The sequence below is a fragment of the Indicator indicator genome, chromosome 28, assembly GCF_027791375.1.
Source record: "Indicator indicator isolate 239-I01 chromosome 28, UM_Iind_1.1, whole genome shotgun sequence".
Lineage (NCBI taxonomy): Eukaryota > Metazoa > Chordata > Aves > Piciformes > Indicatoridae > Indicator > Indicator indicator.
Window position 1 is genome coordinate 9,681,061 of NC_072037.1, and position 21,635 is coordinate 9,702,695.

At 38.3% G+C, this 21,635-nt stretch overlaps 1 protein-coding gene across 1 annotated transcript in view; it reads right to left on the reverse strand.

The window, feature by feature from the left end:
• Nucleotides 1-1,803: 1,803 nt before the first annotated feature.
• The window catches only part of QSOX2 (quiescin sulfhydryl oxidase 2), a 90,120-nt gene continuing 70,288 nt past the window's right edge, over nt 1,804-21,635 (reverse strand). Inside the window, exons 7-17 of the mRNA XM_054393243.1 lie at nt 21,448-21,548; nt 20,129-20,177; nt 18,878-18,986; nt 18,544-18,634; nt 16,891-17,036; nt 15,915-16,058; nt 13,646-13,775; nt 11,168-11,290; nt 9,896-10,046; nt 4,914-5,102; nt 1,804-2,354 (exon numbers count right to left, since the gene is read on the reverse strand). Of these exons, the coding sequence (XP_054249218.1) occupies nt 1,804-2,354; nt 4,914-5,102; nt 9,896-10,046; nt 11,168-11,290; nt 13,646-13,775; nt 15,915-16,058; nt 16,891-17,036; nt 18,544-18,634; nt 18,878-18,986; nt 20,129-20,177; nt 21,448-21,548 (1,784 nt within the window). The remainder of the gene's footprint in view (nt 2,355-4,913; nt 5,103-9,895; nt 10,047-11,167; nt 11,291-13,645; nt 13,776-15,914; nt 16,059-16,890; nt 17,037-18,543; nt 18,635-18,877; nt 18,987-20,128; nt 20,178-21,447; nt 21,549-21,635) is intronic.

Genomic DNA, 21,635 nt, shown 5'->3' on the forward strand with positions numbered 1-21,635 from the left:
ACAAATAGGATTGGATTATGAAAAAAATATCCCCATGGAGTTTTTGTGCTTTTAGACCACTCTTGCTGCTAGGCTTTAAACTTTTTATGCAAGGGCTTGGGATGGAAATAAGAGGGGGAGACACTAATGGTATCAATACAATGAATTGGCCAGGGACTATTTACTCCTTCTCACCTACCAGGAGAGCTAGTGAACACTCAATTAAATTACAAGTTGCAAATGTAGAATTGAAAGGAAAAGCCTTTTTATATAACATAATTAATCTGTAGAACTCACTGCCACAAGAAAACATTGAGGCCAAAACCTATTAGGATTAACTAAAGATTAGGTAATGGATAACTAGAACATGCTCAATTACATTGGATAGGATTATAACCTTCACTATCCAGGATGTGAATTATCTCCCCCAGCCAGCATCAGAATGGAACTCTTATTCCAAAGGGTAATTTTATAACTGTTTTCATGCCTGCTTCTAATTGCTGCCAGCCAGGACCCCAGAGAGATCCATAAAGGCAATGGTCATAGTCCCAATGGTGCCACATCCCAGAAGGGCAGCTCTTGGACTTAACCAGCACTTAAACCCTTCTTGACCCAAAGAGAGGAGCACTCCAGCAGAAGGGCAGGAGAAACAGACTGTTCTCACCAGGACTGCCCAGACAACTTCACAACAAGCAGGTGATACTCTCTGTGAGCTCAGAACTGGAAAGGCCAAGTGAAGTGTTTACTCCACCTTACAGGAAGACAATTACTGCATTGTAACCATCACAAGAAAAACATCATTATTGTAGGATCATATTGGGATTGTCCCAAGGAATTTGGTACTTCCAGATCTGTCCATTTATTCTGGCACACTGAGAATCTCACTGTCCTTCACTGAACACAGTTTTCTTTTACTAGAGTTCATCAGAGTTGGCTTCCATCTGGATAACAATAATTTTCTGGTTGATGACCAAGTGAGGCAAGTTATCTAATGCATCCAACAGAGAAGCAAGTAGAGCACCAGGCCCCAGTCTGTCCTTGCTCACATCTAAACCTTACTAAACTGGATGACAGCACCAGCAGTCAGGATCAGGGTGCTTATGACACAAAAGAGATGCTCAGAGATACAAACTGCCCCCAAACTCTCCTCCTAGTAGAGACATACAGCTCCTGGTGCACACATTCTCTTGCTGGAACACACAAGAGAATGGAAGACTTATTTGAACATGTAATGCTCTCTCCTTTACATATGCAGTGTAAATAATATTTCAGAAAGTCACAGAGGTTTGGAATGGATTTAATCAGAATAGAACTCTTACTTTCTGGGGGAAAAAAAGGCAAAAAAAAAAGGAAAAACAACATCAGAAATCTTGCTTCTCCAAATGAAGCAGCCAAGGTAACAGCATAAGCTGTTGAGTACTCTGGGAGGTAAAAATCAGCTCTGGATAAATTAAAAACCAAAACCTGAAGTACACAGACCAATATCCAATTTCCTTCTCACCCAGGCACAGCTGATTGCATAATGCAATGTTTACTCTGAAAATGAGTAAAAGGATGGAGGTGGTAAGTCATGGAAAAGGTCTTAACTGAAAGATGCAGTGCTTCCTTCAGGGGCCACTGTAGGACAGCTCTGTGTGCCTCAGTCAGAGGAGGGTTCTTACAGGGAGCTCCACCTATCAAGCCAGAACACTTGTGAAATGATTTGGGAAGGAAGGGTTCTGAAACAAGGAATACTGCATATAAAATCCCTGATCATAAATATTAAAGCTGTATCTGGTACTGAACAGCCATGTACAATGAAAACTTGGTTTCTGGTCTAGACCTCTACACAGACGAGCGATAAGACTTCACCTTCCACCGCTTCGACCTCACGCGGAAAAAGAAGTACATGATCATTAAAAACAAGGAGGATGCAACATAGAGGATGACACACAGACTCATGTCTAGGTTGGAAAAGCCAATCCCCAAGAAGAACACAGCCTGCTTGGTCTCTTTAAGGCTGGCTGATCCAGCTGCGCTTTTACCGCTCTCTCTGACAGGTCCGTGATTTGCTATGAGCTTCTCTAACACCTTCGATCCTGAATCGAGTGTGTTCTCTTTATCCTGGATCTTATTTCCTCTGTTGCCACTTGGTTTCTTCTGTAGGCTTTTGTCTTTCACCTCCCTTGTATCTCCCTGTTCTGTTTCACTGGAGTCAGTCTGGCTTTCTGCGTATTTATACAGAATATTTTCACTGCTGTAGTGATACTTCATGAACTCTAGGACTTGGGCTTCATTCCAGCTGTGTAATCCTTTAATTTCTTCATGACATGCAGGACAAATGTCTGGAGTTGGCCACTGAACTTTGGGAAATTTTGGATCTTCAGTCAAATCACCTAAATGGGAAGAGAAAAAAATAAAAAAGAAAACAAAGAAACAAACTCTCAGAAGTGAATGACCTGGGCAAGGTGAACATCAGACACTTCACTGTAAACCAGAGACAGTATTTCTCACTTAGAAATAGTGAGGCTGGCAAAACCAGCCAACTGCACCATAATGCTTGTATTAAACTGAAGACAATCATGAACAAATTAGAAATTCCTAAGCTTCCTTACAGATCTATCAATGATGTTCCCAAGTATGGCTTCCTCTTTCAACAGGCAAACACTAATCACAATTATTTTCCTTTTCCCTCAGCATTCCAACTCTAATACAAAAAGATAACTACAACTGCTGTGTGTTTAGAAAGCAGGAAAGCAACATCTGGGCCTTTCAGGGGTTAAGGTGAGTGATGGTTCAGAACAAACTACTCTTTCTCTTTCAATACTCTCTAATCCCAAAGCCTGGTTTGCTGCAAGCACTTTCAAGGCAAAAGTCTTGCAGATATTTTCATGTTTCTGCATTGTGAGCTGTTCCATCCTAAGTCTGCTTCTTCCTAACTTGCACTATTACTAAAGCGAATTATTTTCAATACTTTAAAAGCCATTCTGCTATTTAAGCTGTATTTTCCAGTTTGCTTTTTAGCATTTAAACATATGATGCTGCCTTGAACTACACCAAATTTTAACCTTTCACTTGCTCATAGCTGTGGCCACCTCTCTGCCTGATGGCAAAAAGCTGAACACTGTAGCCAGTGCTGCATTTGGCTCTAAAAAAAAAACCCCAAAAGTTTTAAAATGTCCATGAAGATCAGCTGAGGAAGAAAAATTTATACCTGATTTATTCAGTTGGTTGTTACTAGTACATTGATGCTTAAAATACTTCAGAAATAAATACAGATTCTTACTGTATTATTCATATCCTTTCTAAAGGCAGGAAAGTTCCCCATGATTTTGAGCCAAATATTGCTGAGGGATTCAAAGGATGCTTCAAAAATATTTGTGTGCTTGATATTTATAAGGGAGCAAGTCTGCATTTCAGCTGTCCTAAATAAAGACCACTCAGAATCAATTTGTTTCAGTAGAGAGAGTATAAACAGAAGGTCTGGTGGTAAGATTATACCCAGAAAACTTTGCTATCCTTCATTTTCCTGCCAAAGGGAAGACCACTCTAAATTCTGTACATTCTGAAGCAACAGGAAAGAATTAAATAGGGCAGATCTCATGACCCACTCTTGGAAGCTGTGCCATGGCATTTTCATTGACCAGTCAAACACCATTTCTCACTGGAGGTACATCTATTACCAGCAATACGCAGGCAGCTTTTAAGGTTTAAAATAAGTCACTGTCCCAAGGAGAAATTTTAGCAAACTTAAAAAGCATAATTTAACATTATTATTTATTCCAGTGTGTTTATACTTCTAACTAAAAGGGTATTTTAGCTGGCTGTTGCATCATCTAAATCAATATCCATGTGAGATTTCCAATAACTTAATGTTCTAAATAAGTGCATTGCTCCACTACTTAGCAACTCCAAGCCAACAGCACTACCTTTCCCTGGGTTCAACCTGGCAGCAATAACAAACACAAGGGGATGTTTTTATTTAATATCTCATCATTTACTTTTTTTTTTTTTCTCCTTGGAGGAAGAAGACTAACTGGTTTATACTCACAACAGTATTTAATACTTCATAGATCTTGGGAATTCAGCAGAATCATAATATAAACACAATATAGCATATTTAAATGGTAACTAATGCTACATTACACAGATCCATAACAGCAGACAGGGATTAAGTGCAAAGAGAAACCAATTTTCTTTAGTGCTTTAGTTACTTGATATCCCCATAACAGAAGGGATTAAATACAACCAGTATTTTAAGGGTCCTTTCAGTCCAACTGAGAACACAGCAATCAAGTGGCAACAAGATTTTCTTCATATAGTCATTTTATTTTACTCAGTTGCTGATCTGCTAATAGTTCAAGGCTCCTTTATCCAGAGGTAAGTCTCCTGTTCAATTATCATCATTTTCCTCCAGAACAAAATGAAGACAGGTTTTAAAAGAATTGGTTTTTATCCAATGATAAGTAGCTGAACTGTACTTGCTCCTTTCTGAAAAGGCTTTGATTTGCATTCCAGAAAGACTGTCCTATCAAGGAATAGGTGAACTCTCCAAAGAAACACTATCTCTGAGAAGGAGGATGATTTTTCATTCTGTGTCATGATAGGGAACTATTTCTGGAGGACAGTGTATCTTAAGTGTGTACTTCTCACTCATGCAAAGGTTAGTGTGCTGCTATTTGGAGTCAGAGCCGAGCGGGATGCTCTGGGTTTTGCTCTGTACACAAGTCCCTTCCATGGTACACCAGTGTAAATGTGAAGCTAACCTTTTGAAGTCAGTTTAATAAAGGACTGTCAAGCTGCCACAGCTGTCACTGCTGTTTTAAACTCACATTAGAGAGCCTAACTTGCACCTCTTTCTGTTCAGATATGAACCACGCTGTCTCAAATGCCACAGCCTTGTCTTTCAGACACCCACACCTCTGGGGGGCCTTCCTGGGCAAGGTCTTCCATACCTGCAAGCCTGTTATTCACCACGTTGTGCTTCTCCCAGAGCCAGAGAACAGCCTTGTCCCAGGTTTTCACAGAATCCATGGACTCTTTGGCCATTTCCTCAAAATGCTGAGCACAAGCCTGGCATCCAAAAAAGTGGTGAATGTATCTCCGCATGATCTGAAGAACTACCTGGGGGTTGTCTTCTAGACCTAGGAAGAGAGATGATAGAGGTATGGAGAAATGAAGCTTCAACACAGGCACTTTAATGTACATAAAGTGAACCATGGGACAAGAGGAAAAGTGGAACAGGGGAAAGGAAATGTTGCTGCCTTCTTGTTTCATGCAAATTTACCTCTCCACTTCAGAGATAAGGAACCAGACACTTGTGTGATTTAAAGATATGCATAGCCCATGTGCCTGCATATAGGACCTATACCCCTGCAAGTCATAAAGACATCAGAGGGATTAAAAGCTTTACACAGTTTTTAGAAGAAAAACCCCTCCCCAACAAAATCCATATATAATTTCATCCCTGGGTAGTTGAGGTGAGACATTTAGAAACCAAATTGTTTCGCCATAAATAATGTAGAGTTTGAAGTGATCCGAAACAGTGCGATTCAAAACATACTGCTTGAAAGGCTGTCTGCAATATCAGACACAACTACAAGGGAATTATTTCAAACACACTAAGGTCAAACAATGCCAGGTGAGTGATGGTGTTGCTCACAAGGCAAAGTAGCTACTCATACCAATGTACACACAACTGCATTCAGAGTCACCCTGAACAACAAATTAAAATACAAATTAAGGGTCAAGTCTTCTTCTCAGTGAAATTTCTCCTCTCAAATGATGTCTTACAATTGGAGGGGGGAACGAACCCAGCTAAATGAAAAACCAGACATTAACTTTTTTTTTCCCAGGAGCCCATTATCAGAGTACATTTTGAAACTGTTCCAACATGCACAGCCCACGCTGCCTCCACTCCACTCAGTTCTTCTGGAAGTAAGAGACTTGGTCCCATATCTTGGCCAGTAACTAAATGATAATTTATCTCACATATTTACCATTCCATTTATGCTCTGGCACTAAAGTTACAGTGACCTTGCTACTGAAAAGCCAAGAGTCAAAACCCACTGGTATTTCCCAAGGTGCCTGGGTTGTTCCTGCTTGTTCCTCCAGAACTCTGAGGCATTACAGAATACCAGAATCTCATTACAGTTATTAACTCCATGGCTTTTTTGGCAGGCACTTAATGCACACACATAATAGCTACTTAGCAACATCTGAACTTTCAAGAATAACTCAGGAATTCCCCCTAAAAATAAAACCAAACACATTATTCTGTCACATTCATACTCCTACCATAAAGATAATGCAGAAGAATCATTGTTTTATTCAGCAGGAAGCTAAATTGTGATTTTGTGACTCTAAGGGCTTTACAGATGGAGAATTCTATCCTGGGTCTTTCTTGTGACAGGAGGTAGTCCCTGCATCCCTAAGTGGCTTGAAAACCTGATACAACTCGTTTGAAATCCTAATGGCTTCATCTCTGTCTCACAGGTTTTTTGATTCATGCTTAATTGACCTTGTAAATTATACCAAAATGTATTTACAAATGTACTATATGTTACCCTTGTCAAATGAAACACATTTTATGATGCAGATTGATCAAAATTACCCACTCCTGCAGCTGAACACCTCGACCAGGAGTAATTTACAATGCAGGGTTTGTAGGTTCTGTAGTAAAGGGTTACAGTGCTTTGCTCACTGCCCTGTTCTGGTAGTGAATAACAAACAGTTCAGGAGCCATACATCCCCTATGCAGGCAATGTTTGGGGGAAAAAAATAATCCTCCATTGTTACAGTTTGAAGGGGGGGGGGCTTTAGCCTAGTCCCTGACTGCAAAGACTGAAAATAAATTACTATTGGTTGCAAAAGGAAAACAATGATAAGGCCTACATAATTCATTGGATTGCTAATAGAGCAGAGGCATAAACAACTCTTTCTCTCTCTTTTCTTCTTCTGTCACCTTTGCTCACAACTTCTCTCTCTCTCTTCTTGTGTCCTTGCCAGGATATCTCTGTTTTGACTACTGGGTGAGGTAATGGGAAAGAGGGAGGGAGTGGGGGAGGAGGTGAACAGGTTCCCTGGATCCGTCCAGGGGGGTGTGAGAAGTTTCTGTGTTGTTTATAAATTGTAAATATATGTATATTGTACATATATATATTGTACATATGTGTATTTTGTACATATTCGTTGCACTTCATATTTCTAGATTTTAGTTTGCTTGTAAATATAGCTTCATTTGCTTCCATCCCAAATTGAGTTAAGTCTGGCAGTTTTTATTTTGGGGGTAATTTTCTCCAAATTAGTTGGGGGGTAATTTCAACCCACCACATCAATGAAGCCTGTTCAAAACCATCACTTGTTATGCATCTAAGAAATGCAAGAAGACTGTCATAAGCATCTTTATGTAGAACAGCAACATTATATTCTTAAACGTAGTAGCAGGAAAAAAAAGTCTCTGAAGGCAAAAAAAAAAATCCTCAAAAGCAAACAATCTCTGCTCAGACATACAATATCTGTGATTGAATGGGCATATATAAATAAAAGCAATGAGATTAAAGGAGATTAAAATACAGTATTTAAAGAAAGGCTGAAAAAATAACTTTGGAAAGTTGCAATGAATTTTGGGCAAAACAGTTTTACCACATGTCCCAAAATAGCTATTGAGAGAAAAAAACCCCAAACAACAACAGCAAAAACAACAAAAGTAACCAGCAGCAAATAATCTCTTTATGAAGATATAGCAATTCATACACAAATTTAATTAGATCTGCTCTCCTGTGTAATGTCTCACCCATGAAAATTCATTTTGTGGGGAAGTCTTGCAAATTCAGCAACAGATTAAAAAGAATCCAGATCATTTTTTTGTACACACCAATAGATCCTACTACTTTAACCCACATTTCATATAATTAAGCATGCTCAGGAGTAGATTTCCACATTGATTTCATACATCCCCAGATGTGAGCAGTTCTCTTCAGAGTTCCTTTGGATTCACTTAGGCTTGCAGGTTCAAATTTCACTGTTCAACACCGCAAGGTGGCAAATATAAACCGATAAAAAACAGCCTACCAAGAAAACCACAGCAAGGTCACACTGACTGTCAGGCTCTGCATGGAGAGGAAACTACCAAGAAAAATACAGCTGCTCTCAAAAGAAAAACAAACAATTGCAAAATGGCTCATTTTGTTTGTTTTTCTTTTATCAGCCCAGAGATGAATCTTCTATTAACATCTGCCATGTATCATCGTGTAATCCTCCTTTTCTCTTTCCTCCCAAACTACTGCAATTCAGGGTAACCCTAATCTTTAAAGTGGACAAGAACCATAAAACCCTACCTGTGGTGGGAAGGATTAGGGAGTGCATCATGCTTTTTAGTAGATGGGATTTAAACAAGCAATAAGGAGAGGAAAACCTCCCAAGACATAATCCGACAGTCTCAGACTGACCCAATTCTTTCACCATAAGAAGTGATCATCACATATCTGTCCCGATTTAAAGCGATGGTTAAGTGTGCCAAAGAGTTTTCAGGTCCTGCAATGTATTTTTAACTTCAGACCGACTACAGCTCGTGCCTGAAACATGGGAGGAATCGAAGATGCAATTTTGCATAGTTAAACATTAAGACTATTTTTTACATTTCATTAGAATTTAGCAGCTGGGACAAAAGGAGACATTTAACTTCTGCGTGATCCTGGTGAACAGCTGATATATCATCACCCAGTGCAGAACAGTCCAAACTCACAAGCACTAAATGAAAGGGACTCAACCAACCTCCTGTGCCATGAATAACAAACAAAACAGGACAAAACAAAAATCAACAACAGGATAGCTAGCTATCCAGAAAAAAAAAAAAAAACTAAAAACACCCCAAAAAACAACTATTCTTCAGGAGATTCAATATGAAGAATGGAAAGGTTTTCACTGTGATTCCAAATAATGCTGGATTTATGTATCCATAATTGGAAATTATTCAATGGTAGGGTTTTGTTGAGTTTTGTTTTGTTTTGTTTCATTTTGTTTTGTTTTGGTGTGTGTGGGTTTTCTTGTGCTTTTTTTTTTTTTTAACATACAACCACAACAACTGACAAACTGCAAATTTCCAGGTTTGATGATCTACTAGCAGTCCATCTAGCAGGATGATGTAAGAATATTTACATTCCTTGGAAAAGACAGTCAAAGGGCTTTAAATGAAAACTAAATAGAACTACAAGCAAATTAAGCACTGTCTTGGTGAAAACAAAAACATCTAAAAGCCAGTATTTTATTTCCATTGTTCAAGGAAAATAGATTAGATACCCAGCATGTTTCTTAAATATGAACCATCACCAGAATATTAACACACTGCTTCACAAGATGCTGCAAGTTAAAAACCAGCAATTTTACAGAGTGCATGCAAAGCAGTGTATCACTGCACAGATTAATGGACATCAGCTGGGAAAAAAAAACCCAACCCAGTCATAACATTCAGTATTTAAGCACTATCATTACAGAAGGACTGGCTAATGGTTGTACATCTTTTATAGCTACAAAACTGTACTGTTAAATCTCATTCTTCTCAAATTAAATTAGTAGCAACCTCAAGTAACCTAAACAATTTTCATCCCTTTCAAGGTACTTAGAAAATTCTCTGTTTGAAAGTCTCTCCTTTTTCTGTTTTATTGCTCCTATCTTTAGGGCCACACATTTATTTATCACGTTTCTAAGCAAGGATAAGCTGACAGCTTTTGCTTTCCAAGTCTTCCTGCTGCAGTAAAGCTATGCTCTGACCTCTGCTGGTACAAACCCGAAAGCTAAGCCTCGACACTCTCCCCCAGCAGTGTATTATATTAGTTGAGTATTTATACACACAAAAATTGGCTCTCATCTGTTACTTTTTTCTATGGCATAGTAGAACTGCTATACATATTTGTCTTGTCCCTCAGCTGCTGTTTACCTGTATTTATCAAAGCTTTTGGTTGCAGTGCAGCTTGAACAGTAAGGGTGTGGAACAACTTCCAAAGGGAGCAGGTATAACCTCTCAGCTCTGGTCTGCTGCCCTGACATCCGACCCACTGGATTTTCTTAGTGAGAAATATCCCAGAAATCTGAAAGAAATCAAGTATTTAAGATATAGGCAGCCCAAAATTCACCACCAAATATAACAGCAGTGACAGCTGATCCTGCCTTGAAATGGAGGTGATCCAAGGACAAAGAGTAGCAAATGACTCTCTCTGCACTTGTGGCTAATGAATTCGTGCTTAAGGCAAACAAATTTTAAACTCAATCTTTAAGTCTGAGATACTTTTTGATGCACCATTACAAAACTCATCCCTCTTGCAAACACATTACACGACACATGATGTACAGTCACTGATGTCCAACCTACTAAAAAGCACATCACAAATGCCTAATTAGTCTGACGGAAGTTAAGTCGCTTAACTTGTGCAGTATTTTTAAAGCAGGGTATGAACACAACACACAAACACTGCTGTAAACTCTGAGAGCTGCAGTTTCCCTGGGCACATTAAAAATTCCATGTTATTCACCCAGACTGACATGATTTCCAGTGGCTAAGATGTAAAATTCATTAGTACTTCTTAAAACAAACCCACTACTTAATCCTTGTACCTAAAATCCAGTGCAAGATTTTAGTTTCTGAGACTTATCTCTCTGCTCCCTTCAACACAGAGGTGGTTTCCAACTTGCAGACAGCAGTCCCATCTCATGGGAAGAAAGACCTCACGTTAACTTCTGTACAAAGATAGCCCTATCACAGGGCTTTGCATTACCACAGTGAGGAAGATTTCCACCAAGGGAATGAAAGAATATTTGGGGAAACTCTCCAGGAACAATGGCTAAATTTCCCATCGCTTAAACTGGGATCTTCAAGAGAATCTTGCTGATAGCAGGCAAGAAAAGGCAACTCAAAAGGTATCCACTGGCAATCTTGCATCATCTGAAGCTGGCATTAAGGAACACGTGTGTGTTAGCAAGTGCTTGCTCATTACAAAACTGAGGCAGGATTGTGCATTTCCACTTGCCCATTTCAATTCCTTCATGCAGATTTTTTTTTCCCCCCTGGTAATGAGTTCACTTTATTTTCATTTTAACCTTCTTATAACTCCATTATGACTGAGGCCCCATCAGTAAGGGATGTCTTAGATTTATATAGAATCTTATCCTTTACTAATGCTGTATTTTATGCTGGAAACTAGCATCAGCTTACCCGCATTTTGTTGTTGACCAGATCCAGGATAGCATCATAGGGGATTTTGTCTAATGGAAGGCTCACCAGCCACTCTTGCAAGGTCTCTAACAACTTTACCACAGGCTGACGGCCAGGAAAAAGCTGAGGGGACACACAAAATAAAAGAAAAAAATTTTAAAAAGGAAGAAAATACCCATATTTTAAAGCACAGATTTCACTATCAGCTAGACACTTTTATCTGTACTTAAATGTAGCCTTCCTGTCTTTATAATGCTTCAGTTTTGGCTTTTTGTTATGAGCAAATTAATTAATCCTTCTGCTTTCCATAAAAAGCCATCTCACACTAACTGTTGCTTACAAGTTTACAGGCACAAAATATTAACCAGTAAAACGAAGCTCTTCAACAGCAGGAAGAAATGGTACAAAGAACTTTCAAGACATTCCATCCACTTTTTCATTAAGGTAATTCAGCTCAGGGTATAGCTCAGAAAGGAGAATAAGACCCAGGTGAGTCAGAGGCTAAAATCCTTCTCACTCTTAGAAGATCACAAAATTGAGTTCTAAACTTTTTGTTCAGATTTCTCCTAGTGTCAAAGCTGATTACCTGGAAGAGCATTTTCTTCTTCCTATGTGTAACAGTGATTTCCAAAGCAATTGGGCAACAGTGACTTCCTTAACTTGCAGATACAAGAAGTCACTATCTGGCAGATGAGTGGGAGGAACTGCAAATCAGTGGCAATGCCACTATTTTACATTAGAAATTATATTTTGCTGTAATGATGGTTGCAATTACTACAAAATTAGCCAGAGTATGCATCCCATCCTCTAAGTACTCTTCCAGAGGGAGCATCATTTCAACAGATGGGGAAATAAAGTCCGTGTCTGCTGCATTAAATACACAAAGGCATCCACGACTGAACATGCTATACTATGCTGGTGATTCTGCAGCCATTGTCCAGATATTGATAGCATCTCTAACTCCTGACTGCTTCCTGGCTACCTGTAACTCTTAACAGGCAGAAACTCCCTTTTGTTAATTGTCTGCATTGTATTTAACCCAAGAACCCCTGTGTATTGTTTGGGTTCAAAGACAACTCTTTGAGAGCCTGTGAAAAATCAGCACACCTCTGAACTGACTGTGTACTATAGGTACATTTACTCCCAGAGGAGCCCCAGAATATCATGCATTGGCATCTCAAAAACAATAGTTGCACTGTGTCTGGAGTAGGTATTGATCTCACTGAGGATCCAAAACACAATGCACTTTGTACTGATTGCCAAGAAAACTTAATACTACAACAGCAAAAATTCTCCAAGTAAGGAATCGGAGACCTCAGTGACTTTGAATTTATCACTACAAATGCTGTTACACAAGAGGACACTATAAAAAGTTTCTTCCTGGAAACACCAGGGAATCATGGATGAGACCTACAGGGGAAGTGTTACATGCCAGGAAAATGCAGATAAAGGACAGCAGAGTCCCCTCTTGTGTAACAACAGTCTGGAGATGAGTGTGCAACTAAAAGAGAGCATTCTCCATTTATGCTCTAATAGCCAGGGAAGCAAATGACATCAGCTGGCCAGGAGCCATCAGGAAGAGCAGAGGATGTTTTAGGGATAATATGATGGAAAGATTACCACTACACTTTCTTAAAGAAATGAGGCCAGCTAGAGATTTCTGACCTCTGATGGCTACAGGAGAGGGAAGGGGGGTGGGGACAAGAAAATGTCTGTCTGATTTTCAGATAAATCCAGATATTTGGGATAGTTCACACAGGCCTTATTAGTCCCATAAATAGCTTTTGATTCACCCTCTTTATTTTAAAATAAAGTGTTAGCTGCTCAGTAAGTAAATATAAAGTGATACTGGCCATTTGAGTTAGTTGACATTATAGAGATAAATTACTTCAGGGTTTCTTTCAAGTTATATGCCATTATACAACACATATTGTCCCTTCAATCCAATGTGATACATGAGCATCTTTATTTTTTAAATATTCAATTATATTCAATACCTCAATTAGTTTGAAATAATTAATGACATTCAATACCTCAATTATATTCAAAATGTCGCCAGAAGTTGCTACCATTTCTAAATAGAGCACCATTTGTCAAGTATGCATTAACAAAATCCTAAAGGCAAGATTGAAAAACAAAGGGTTTTTTTAATCCCACTCAGTTACAATAGCTACTTATCCTGAAAATCTGATAAATGGACTATATTTACAGTGGTTCTTCAATATGCTGCAGACTACTTAAGCTTTATTTAATTTCAAGCCCTCTAAGGTTAAATTAAAATGCATTTCAACCCTGTTAAGTATGTCAGAATGCCACTATGATAACTTCAAAATTACATTTAAAGAAACCCACAAAACTACTTTTTAAGCTAGTGAGGAAGTGTACATTTAAACATTCTGAAAGGCATTTGGAGAGATCATAAATTTTATGTTAGAGTCACTGTATTCTTACAAATAATCAAAGACTAGAAGTGTATACCTTGGCAGAGATGGTAACAAAATCCTTGAAGGTCTTTAGCTCAGCTCCCTCAAGTGTCTTGTGTGTAGCAAGCTCTACCCTGAGCAGGTAATGCAATCCAGACTCAAGGTCAGCCATGTACAGCTTGGATCTGAAACACACATATATAATGGTATCAAGTGGCAGGTTTCTTTTGCTCATTTTCTCACTAGTCATGAAGGTAAAATTGATATATAGTAGGTGTCATTAAAACCTCCACGTTTGCCACTCTGCAGTGATTGCAGTCTATCCTACACCAGTATGGGCAAAACACAGCAGTTACTTCAGGTATGGTGACTGTCAAGTTCAATGACTTCCACTGTAGTCTTTTAAAAAGAGTCATTTTATGCCACTGTGTTCAGAGTTTAGACAAATGAAGTATAACCAAACACAAAAATTTCTTCTCTATTTGACTAAACTTTTTGCCTCCCAGCCAGCTTTACCTTGGAATGAAATCATAACCCTGACATTGTCAGCAAGGAAATTGCCAGTGTAAAGAAATTATAGCTTCTCCTCAGGGCTGACCACAAACAGAAAAATGACAGGCTGTGAAAAAAGGGAGGGTTTGGTTGAACAAAAGTAGATTATACACAGAGCAGGAGTGCAAACAAAACACTGAAAAAGGTCAGTGTGGGAGAGGACTGAATCTAGAAAACCTCTCCCAATGCAGCACTTTTGCTGTAAGTTCTTTGCAGACAAGTGTAACAGCCAATTTTCATCACACCAACCCCTTATGACAGGTACAAGTTAAAACATGTAAAACAAAATAAAGATTTTAAGAGTTCCTTCTCACAACCACATATATTCATAGCAACAAAAAACACTTAAAAAAGTACAGATGCATCAAGTAAACCACCTCATCCACCCTTCAGAGTACAAGCTTTAGACAGTATGAGAGCAATGGAACTGAACAAACACAAGTAACAGAGCTAACATTTCTAAGAGCTCAGCAGCACTATCATTTCTAAAACCAACTAGAATTAACAAAGCAAATCATCCCAGAAACTGGCTGACTCCACCTCATCCTTGACACGCACGAAAAAACACATTAAAATACAGAATAAACTATATTCTTAACAACCCAAGCTACAGACTTACTCTGAATTTATTGCCTTCATTAATAATGTACTCACTTAAATTAAAAAAAAAAAAAACAGCAAAATTCTGCTTCAAGTTTCTTAGAGACATCCAGATGAACGTATGAGGTTCTCCCAAAGGATCCTGTTTAGCATATACCTGGACTGCAGATGCATATCAACAAGATTTTTGTCTTGCTGGAAAGCAGCTGGATTTAACTAAGTTGTTTTGATAAGAGACTGTTTCATATCAAGTATTTTACAACAGTCACTGAAAGATGATGACACTAATGGTATCTATGAAAGAAAAAATGAGTACAAAATGAAAGCACTCAGTCCTACATCTTTTTCATCTAAAGATGCTAAGGGATTATCTCTCTGCAAAGCTTTTACATCTTTCTCTCAAACAAAGAGGGAAAGAGGGTGAAGCTAAATCTTACTGGATTTGCTATGATAAACATCTTTTACAGTGACTTTAGTATTTTCTATGAGATTTGCACCTGACAAGCACTTTTTAGTGGGCACTGCTTCACTGTTGTACACACAGAGAATTCTCATCTCCTATAGAAATGTTACAAGCATGGTATTTTACTGTTCATTTTTTAAGGGATATTGATTAGTTGAAGTTTTCCAACAAATCTATATATTTCAGGTAATGGGTGGTAAGTCTTTGGTGTATTTAAGTCAACTGAATATTTAACAATATTTGGGAGGAAAACACTCTTTCTATAGCAATGCAGATGCCCTTTGCTATGAACGTAATATTGGCAGCCCTCAATAATTTCTCCTCTTAATTGTTTAAAAGACTGCTCACCATTGTAAAGAGGTTGTAACCTCAGTGGTGGAACTGAACTAATTCACAAGTCTCACCTGAATGCACTGAGAAATGGATGGTGTTGAAGCAGCAGCTGAAGGCTTTGCTCTCAGCTTTGATACTGTGATTTCTCCAGCACTAAGCATGAATGTCTTTAATTTTAGTCCTTAGAAAAATGCAGATCATTCAGTAGTGACCAACCTATTCTACTCAAGCTGCATCACCTGGGATGGAATGAAGTAAAATTTTGAACTGCACTAGGATTTTACAGTGAATTTCAGCACAGCTTCCCACATGACAAGAAAAAACAAGCAAATTTTAATAACCAAGCACCAATCTGAAAATCAAGGGTATCACTTACTTATTGAACTCTTTCCACGCCTTCACTTCTGTATTATCCTCTTTGTTTTCTTGAGCAGGCAGCTGAAGTGGTAAAAGAAGTTTTTTTCTTACACCTGGCAGTGACTTTAAATACGAAGAAAAGAAAGACCGTAGAGGCTTCAAACTGCACATAAATGGACAAAGTGAGGATTACTTTTAAGTGAATATCCAAAGCAAATCAGCATATTTATAAATTATGATATTCACTTTATGTTTTTCAGCCTGAGTGCCACCTGTTATGTTTTCACAGAATCGCAGCACGGTGGGGGTTGGAAAGGACCTCTGGACATCATGCAGTCCAACCCCCCTGCTAAAGCAGGGTCACCCTGAGCAGAGTGCCCAGAATCACAAATTGGTCCAGGTGGGTTTGGAATCTCTCCAGAGAAGGAGACTTCACAGCCTCTCTGGGCAGCCTGCTCCAGGGCTCCAGCACCCTCACAGCAAAGCAGTTTTTCCTTATGTTTTGATACAAAATGAAATGAAATAATGTTCAATTCAGGAATAGTAACAACAATCATTTGGATTAGTGGTTTGAAATTCCATTCAAAATAAGAACACATCATGTTAGTCACCATGTCAATTTGCCCTAGCCAGGCACTTGCTCTACCTCAGACGGAACAAGCATTTTCACTTAAAAGCAAGTTTTTTAAGGAAGTTTGGTGCTTTCTTCATTTGTTTCCACTTTTATTCCAAAGAGTGTTCATTTCAGAAGTATCTCAGTAATAGGTTAAAGCTATAAACAAGCAGCAGTAGTAAGCAAAGGTAGTGTTAGGTCTGTTATTAATGATACAGGTAACAGCTTCAGTCAGTACAATGTAGCGATTACAGGACACGATGTCTTTATATATGGAAAAGGAGCTTCTAGAATAACTTGCCTTCTATGAAAGGAAGCTATGGAAACTGATTTAATAGCCAAAGTGAACCTCCCCATATTCCTCAGACAGATAACTACTTACATGTTAATTAACCCATGGGACCCATTTGGATATACCAGGTAGCATGAAGGGACTGAGGTAACACCAAGTTTCTCAAGAAAAGGCTTATCAAAATTCAGTGCTCTCTTTACAATGATGTTTTCATACTGGATCAAGTCTAAAATAACCTGGGTAATGAAAAGATGACATGAATTATACATTGTTCTAGGAATAGCCAATCTGGTAGGACAAGACACAAACAGGTGGAGTGCATCATCCTTCAAGGGTATCATTAAGCTGCTCACCAGGGAAGTACATCTAGGAGTATTCTGTGAACACTAACAATTTCAGTCAAAGATTTACTCTTCTCTGGAAATTATTACTCCTATCTTCCATTTTTCTCCTTGGTCTACCCTGATCTTCTCCCTTTGATATCTAACATCTGAAGAAAGCATGAGAATGAATGATAAAATGTCCTCATAAACCTCAGAATATCCCTGAAGATATTCCACAGGAACCAACAGGTTTATGCCAGACCCTTCACTCCTCCCTTCCATCAGTAATAAACACTTGGCCTTTTTCACTTCATCTCTTGTGATTTCTACTAAATTTGTCCATATTGTCTCATGTTGTAAACTTAAAACCAAAAGTATTTTCTATTTCACTATTCTATAAGGCTGAAGTGCTACATAACATTAGCAAACATTTTTCCTTCTGAAAGCAGACTCTGTTAAACTATCAGTTAATGCTCAATCTTTCCCTCTAACAGCAGGTAATAAAATCCAAGTGTGTTTGACAAAAAACTGAAAAACTTTAGAATCATCACACTTTTTCTCTTCAGTAATGGCCACTTGTATCAACACACCAGCTTCCAGAACATAAATGTCTGGAAACAGCCTGCTTCTCAAAGCGAGTCTTGCTTTTGGCAGCACACTCACCTCCACTTATGCAACTGGGCCATCTCAGCAGCAAAACTAATTAGAAACATTTCACAGACATTGGATGTTTCTGCACAGATTATGCCTAGATAATTATGCAATTTATTTTCTTTACTTATCCTAGATCTTGGCAGGAAGAGAAAAGTAACAGTTGTCTAAGCTAACAGCAGGCTCATTAGATGGTGAAATGAAGCCAAATCAAATATTTTATTGTGGGGGTGGGAGAAGCAAAAAACCAGAATTTCAATTCCTCAGTGCCTCAGAGCTGTGACAATAATATTATGCTACCATCTTAATTTAGAATGTAATTTCCTAAAACCTATGCATGAAAAAAGGGAACCAGAGAATTCAGATTATTAAAGACAGCTGAAATTACAAAAGCTGCCCAAAAGAATTAATATTAGGAATGGTTCTCTAGGAGTAACAAAACAGTGACATCATCTGACAATATTTTTGTTGTGATCTTCCAAGCCTTGAAAGAAAGTATTGTGCTAACAATGAAATTGATAAATCATTCTTTCACTACAATGTGAATGGAAGATGTTAATACATCACATTCATTTGTAATCAAGTTCCTCTGTGTGAGTAAATACAACAGCCCAGTATAATCCCTTCACTCTGTGGTATCTCAATGAGCTGACCTCTGTGACCCTTTAATTCAATCAAATTTTGTTGCTTGGTTAAATAACAAAAAATTCAGCTGTGTTCTGATTACATTCATTCATATTCATGCTGCCATTCATAAGTCATACACTACCTCTCGTCCAACATAGGAGTTATTGCTTTCAAACACAACAGCAGTGTAATGTTGGCTGCTCTTGTCAAGAAGAGAAGTGATATCACTGGACCTTTCAAGAGAAGAAAAGCTTTTTAGCACAGGTAGAATGCAATACACCTGCTGCCAGTGATGGACTTTCAATGTATGATCTCACAGCAAAACTGATAACAAGAGAAAAGCTTATTTCATCTTTAGCTGAACTTTATTTCATATTTTTCATTTCATATTTCATTCATTTCATTTTCATTTCATTCAGCTTTATTTTGTTGCCACAGTAAGGGTGCATCAGCTGTATTTTAAACACGGGACTTACAAAACTGGATCCAATGGTGGGCAAGCAGGTGGCCTCAGCTCTTGGGAATGGTTCTGTAAGAAGTCAATCATCATCTGACGAACTGTTTGCAGCTCTCGATCTGCTCCTGCTGAGAACAGGTTACAAAAAACCATACAGCCCTTCAGAAAACTGGGAAAAAACAACTCATGGGCAGGTTTTCCTAGAGTCTCATACTTTTCTGTGACATGTTTTTGGTTTAGATTTGGACTTAAAAAGCAGAATACAATTTGGCTGAAGGACAGGACCTAAGGATTTGGTTGTAGGATGTCATTTTCATGTTGAGATGAATCATATTTAAACACTGTCATCCCACCCCAAAATTAATAAAACCTCAAGAGTTTTCCAAATCAAACCATCTGCCTGCCTTGTTGATTTTCTTTTTAAACAATGCTTCATCCTTCAGGTGTGTTCCTTTTCACAATAGTTGGTGTGGATAAGTTCAGCAGCTTTTTTGCAGCATGGATATTCATCACACATTAAAAAGCTGCAGCCTTGCACTGCTCTTATTAAATGGGTCAGGTTATGGAGCAATGTACAAATAGAAGGAAACAACCCAGGTGTGAGAATATTTTATCTGCTATAAAAGAAATAAATTAAAAAGCAGAGATTCTCATAAATGCTAAAAAGTAATAGGTACAACTACAGCCTCTTTCTGCATGAAGGGTTAATGGTGCAGGTGGTCTCTTTTCTGACCTCTGGCCTTTGAAATGTTAATCCATTGAAAAAGACAACATTACTTTTGTCCCCAGACAAACCACCTCAAGCTGTGATCCCCTCAGACACACAGGATAAGCCTGTTTTCAGTTAGTCAACATCTGAATAGGAGTTCTCCCAGGGAGATTCGGGAAGCCTGGCAAGTGGCTAACAGACCAAAAAGGCACCAGAGTCAGGATTGAGCAAATTGGATCTCATGCTGATGAGGTGTGTGTGGGGAAATGGAATTAAAAGAGTTACTTACCAGGTTGTGGTAAAAATTTACAGCTACCTTTCAAAACAAGGAGGACTGTGAGCCCTAAGTTCTGGACCATGTTTTGCTTGTCTAAAATTCTACCTGACATTCCATTTTCATACAGTATTTGTAACATTACATCTTAAAGAGCTATTTAGTGTCCATCCCATCTCTAGCTGTCTCAACTAACTGACAGGCAAAGGGATTTTGATTACTTTGTGACATATTCCTGGCTGACAGGATAACTGCTCTGGGGATTTCTTACAGTAGGATGTTCTTACCTTCGGAATTTTCTCCAGTAGTAAACTGCTTTGTAAATGCTTTGAAGTACTATGTAGGAGAAGAAAAAAAACATTACTGCTTTGAAAATAATTCATTGTGTAAGAGAAAAGCTCAGTTTAGAAACAAATTGGCTTTCAAGAGTGTTTACTTTTTAAAATTGTAACTACAAAATGTTTTTATCCATCTGTCCCCAAGACAGTGTTCCCTCTTAGCCTGTAAGTCCCACGGACCTGCTTCTCAACTCTATGAGGGTAGCTCACAGGTACCAGTCAAAATTCTGATATATAATAAAGCCAACTTTTAGAGGAGAAATACCACAACACATAATTCAATACTGGATAATTGCTCCATCACTGCAAACATTAACTGATTACCAAATCAGCACTACCAACTGTGCATCTTTTTAGAACACTATTCACATTTTCTCAACTCCCTCCAGTGGTTAAACAGGATATATAATGGAGCTTGACTGCCTGCTGCTATAAAATAGAAAAGGTTCCATCTCTAATAAAGACTGTATTCCGATTTACACCCAGGGCTCTCAAGATGAAAAAAAAAATAAAAAGAATATTGTTCTTTCTATCAGGGCAGAACATAACCAATTCTTCAGGGAAATGTTTTCAGCTCCCTCTCTTGTCATAACACCGTTTTTTTCAATTCCCTCCATCCATCACATCCTGCCCACGCTTAGGGTTAATAAAGTGATTACACAGATTGACAGAGACAGAGAAGTTAAAAATGGCACTCAGACCTGAAGATGAACAATGGTAGATACTTTTGGCAAGCACAAGATCCCTTTTAGAAGCCACTTAAAGCAGATAATTAAATTAAGTAGAAAAACAGTGAAGGATCAATCGAGGGTAAATTTTGAACTGGAGCCCTGGTCATGAAATTCATGATTTCATGATACCATGTCTTACCTATACTCTCACATACCAAAACTAAACCCTCTATTAACAGTCATCAAGATTTGAATTTTAGAAATATTTATGCAAATTGTTATCTAATGAATACATCACTACTAGGTAGTATATGTAAGTAATAATATTGTGCTTTCTAGACTGGCATTTTCTTTCAGACTGCTATCTTCTTCCACTAAGAATTATTCAGATTCAGAACTGAGGACTGAATTATTACTGCATCACAGCAAGAAGAACTCAAATCAAGCTTTTATCAACCCTGCAGTTTTTCCACTAAGAGTAAAGTCCCACTAAAGAACAACTAATTACATGTAATAATCTGCACAAGTAAGTTTGCTATGGCTTTAGTCCCTATAAAGCATGCATCATTTACCTAAGGCATACACTCTGCCACTTACCCTAAGCGTTGGATAATAGCGAATACCGTATTCTTTGCACATCTCATAGTTCTCTTGTTCCCCACAATCCAGCACACCAAGTCTAATTGCAGATTCCCAGTCTGAAAACAAAAGGTATCTTTCAGTTCTCAGCACCAGTGATCACAGATCCCAGATGATGGATTACCCTGCTTCCCATGGAAAGCAAC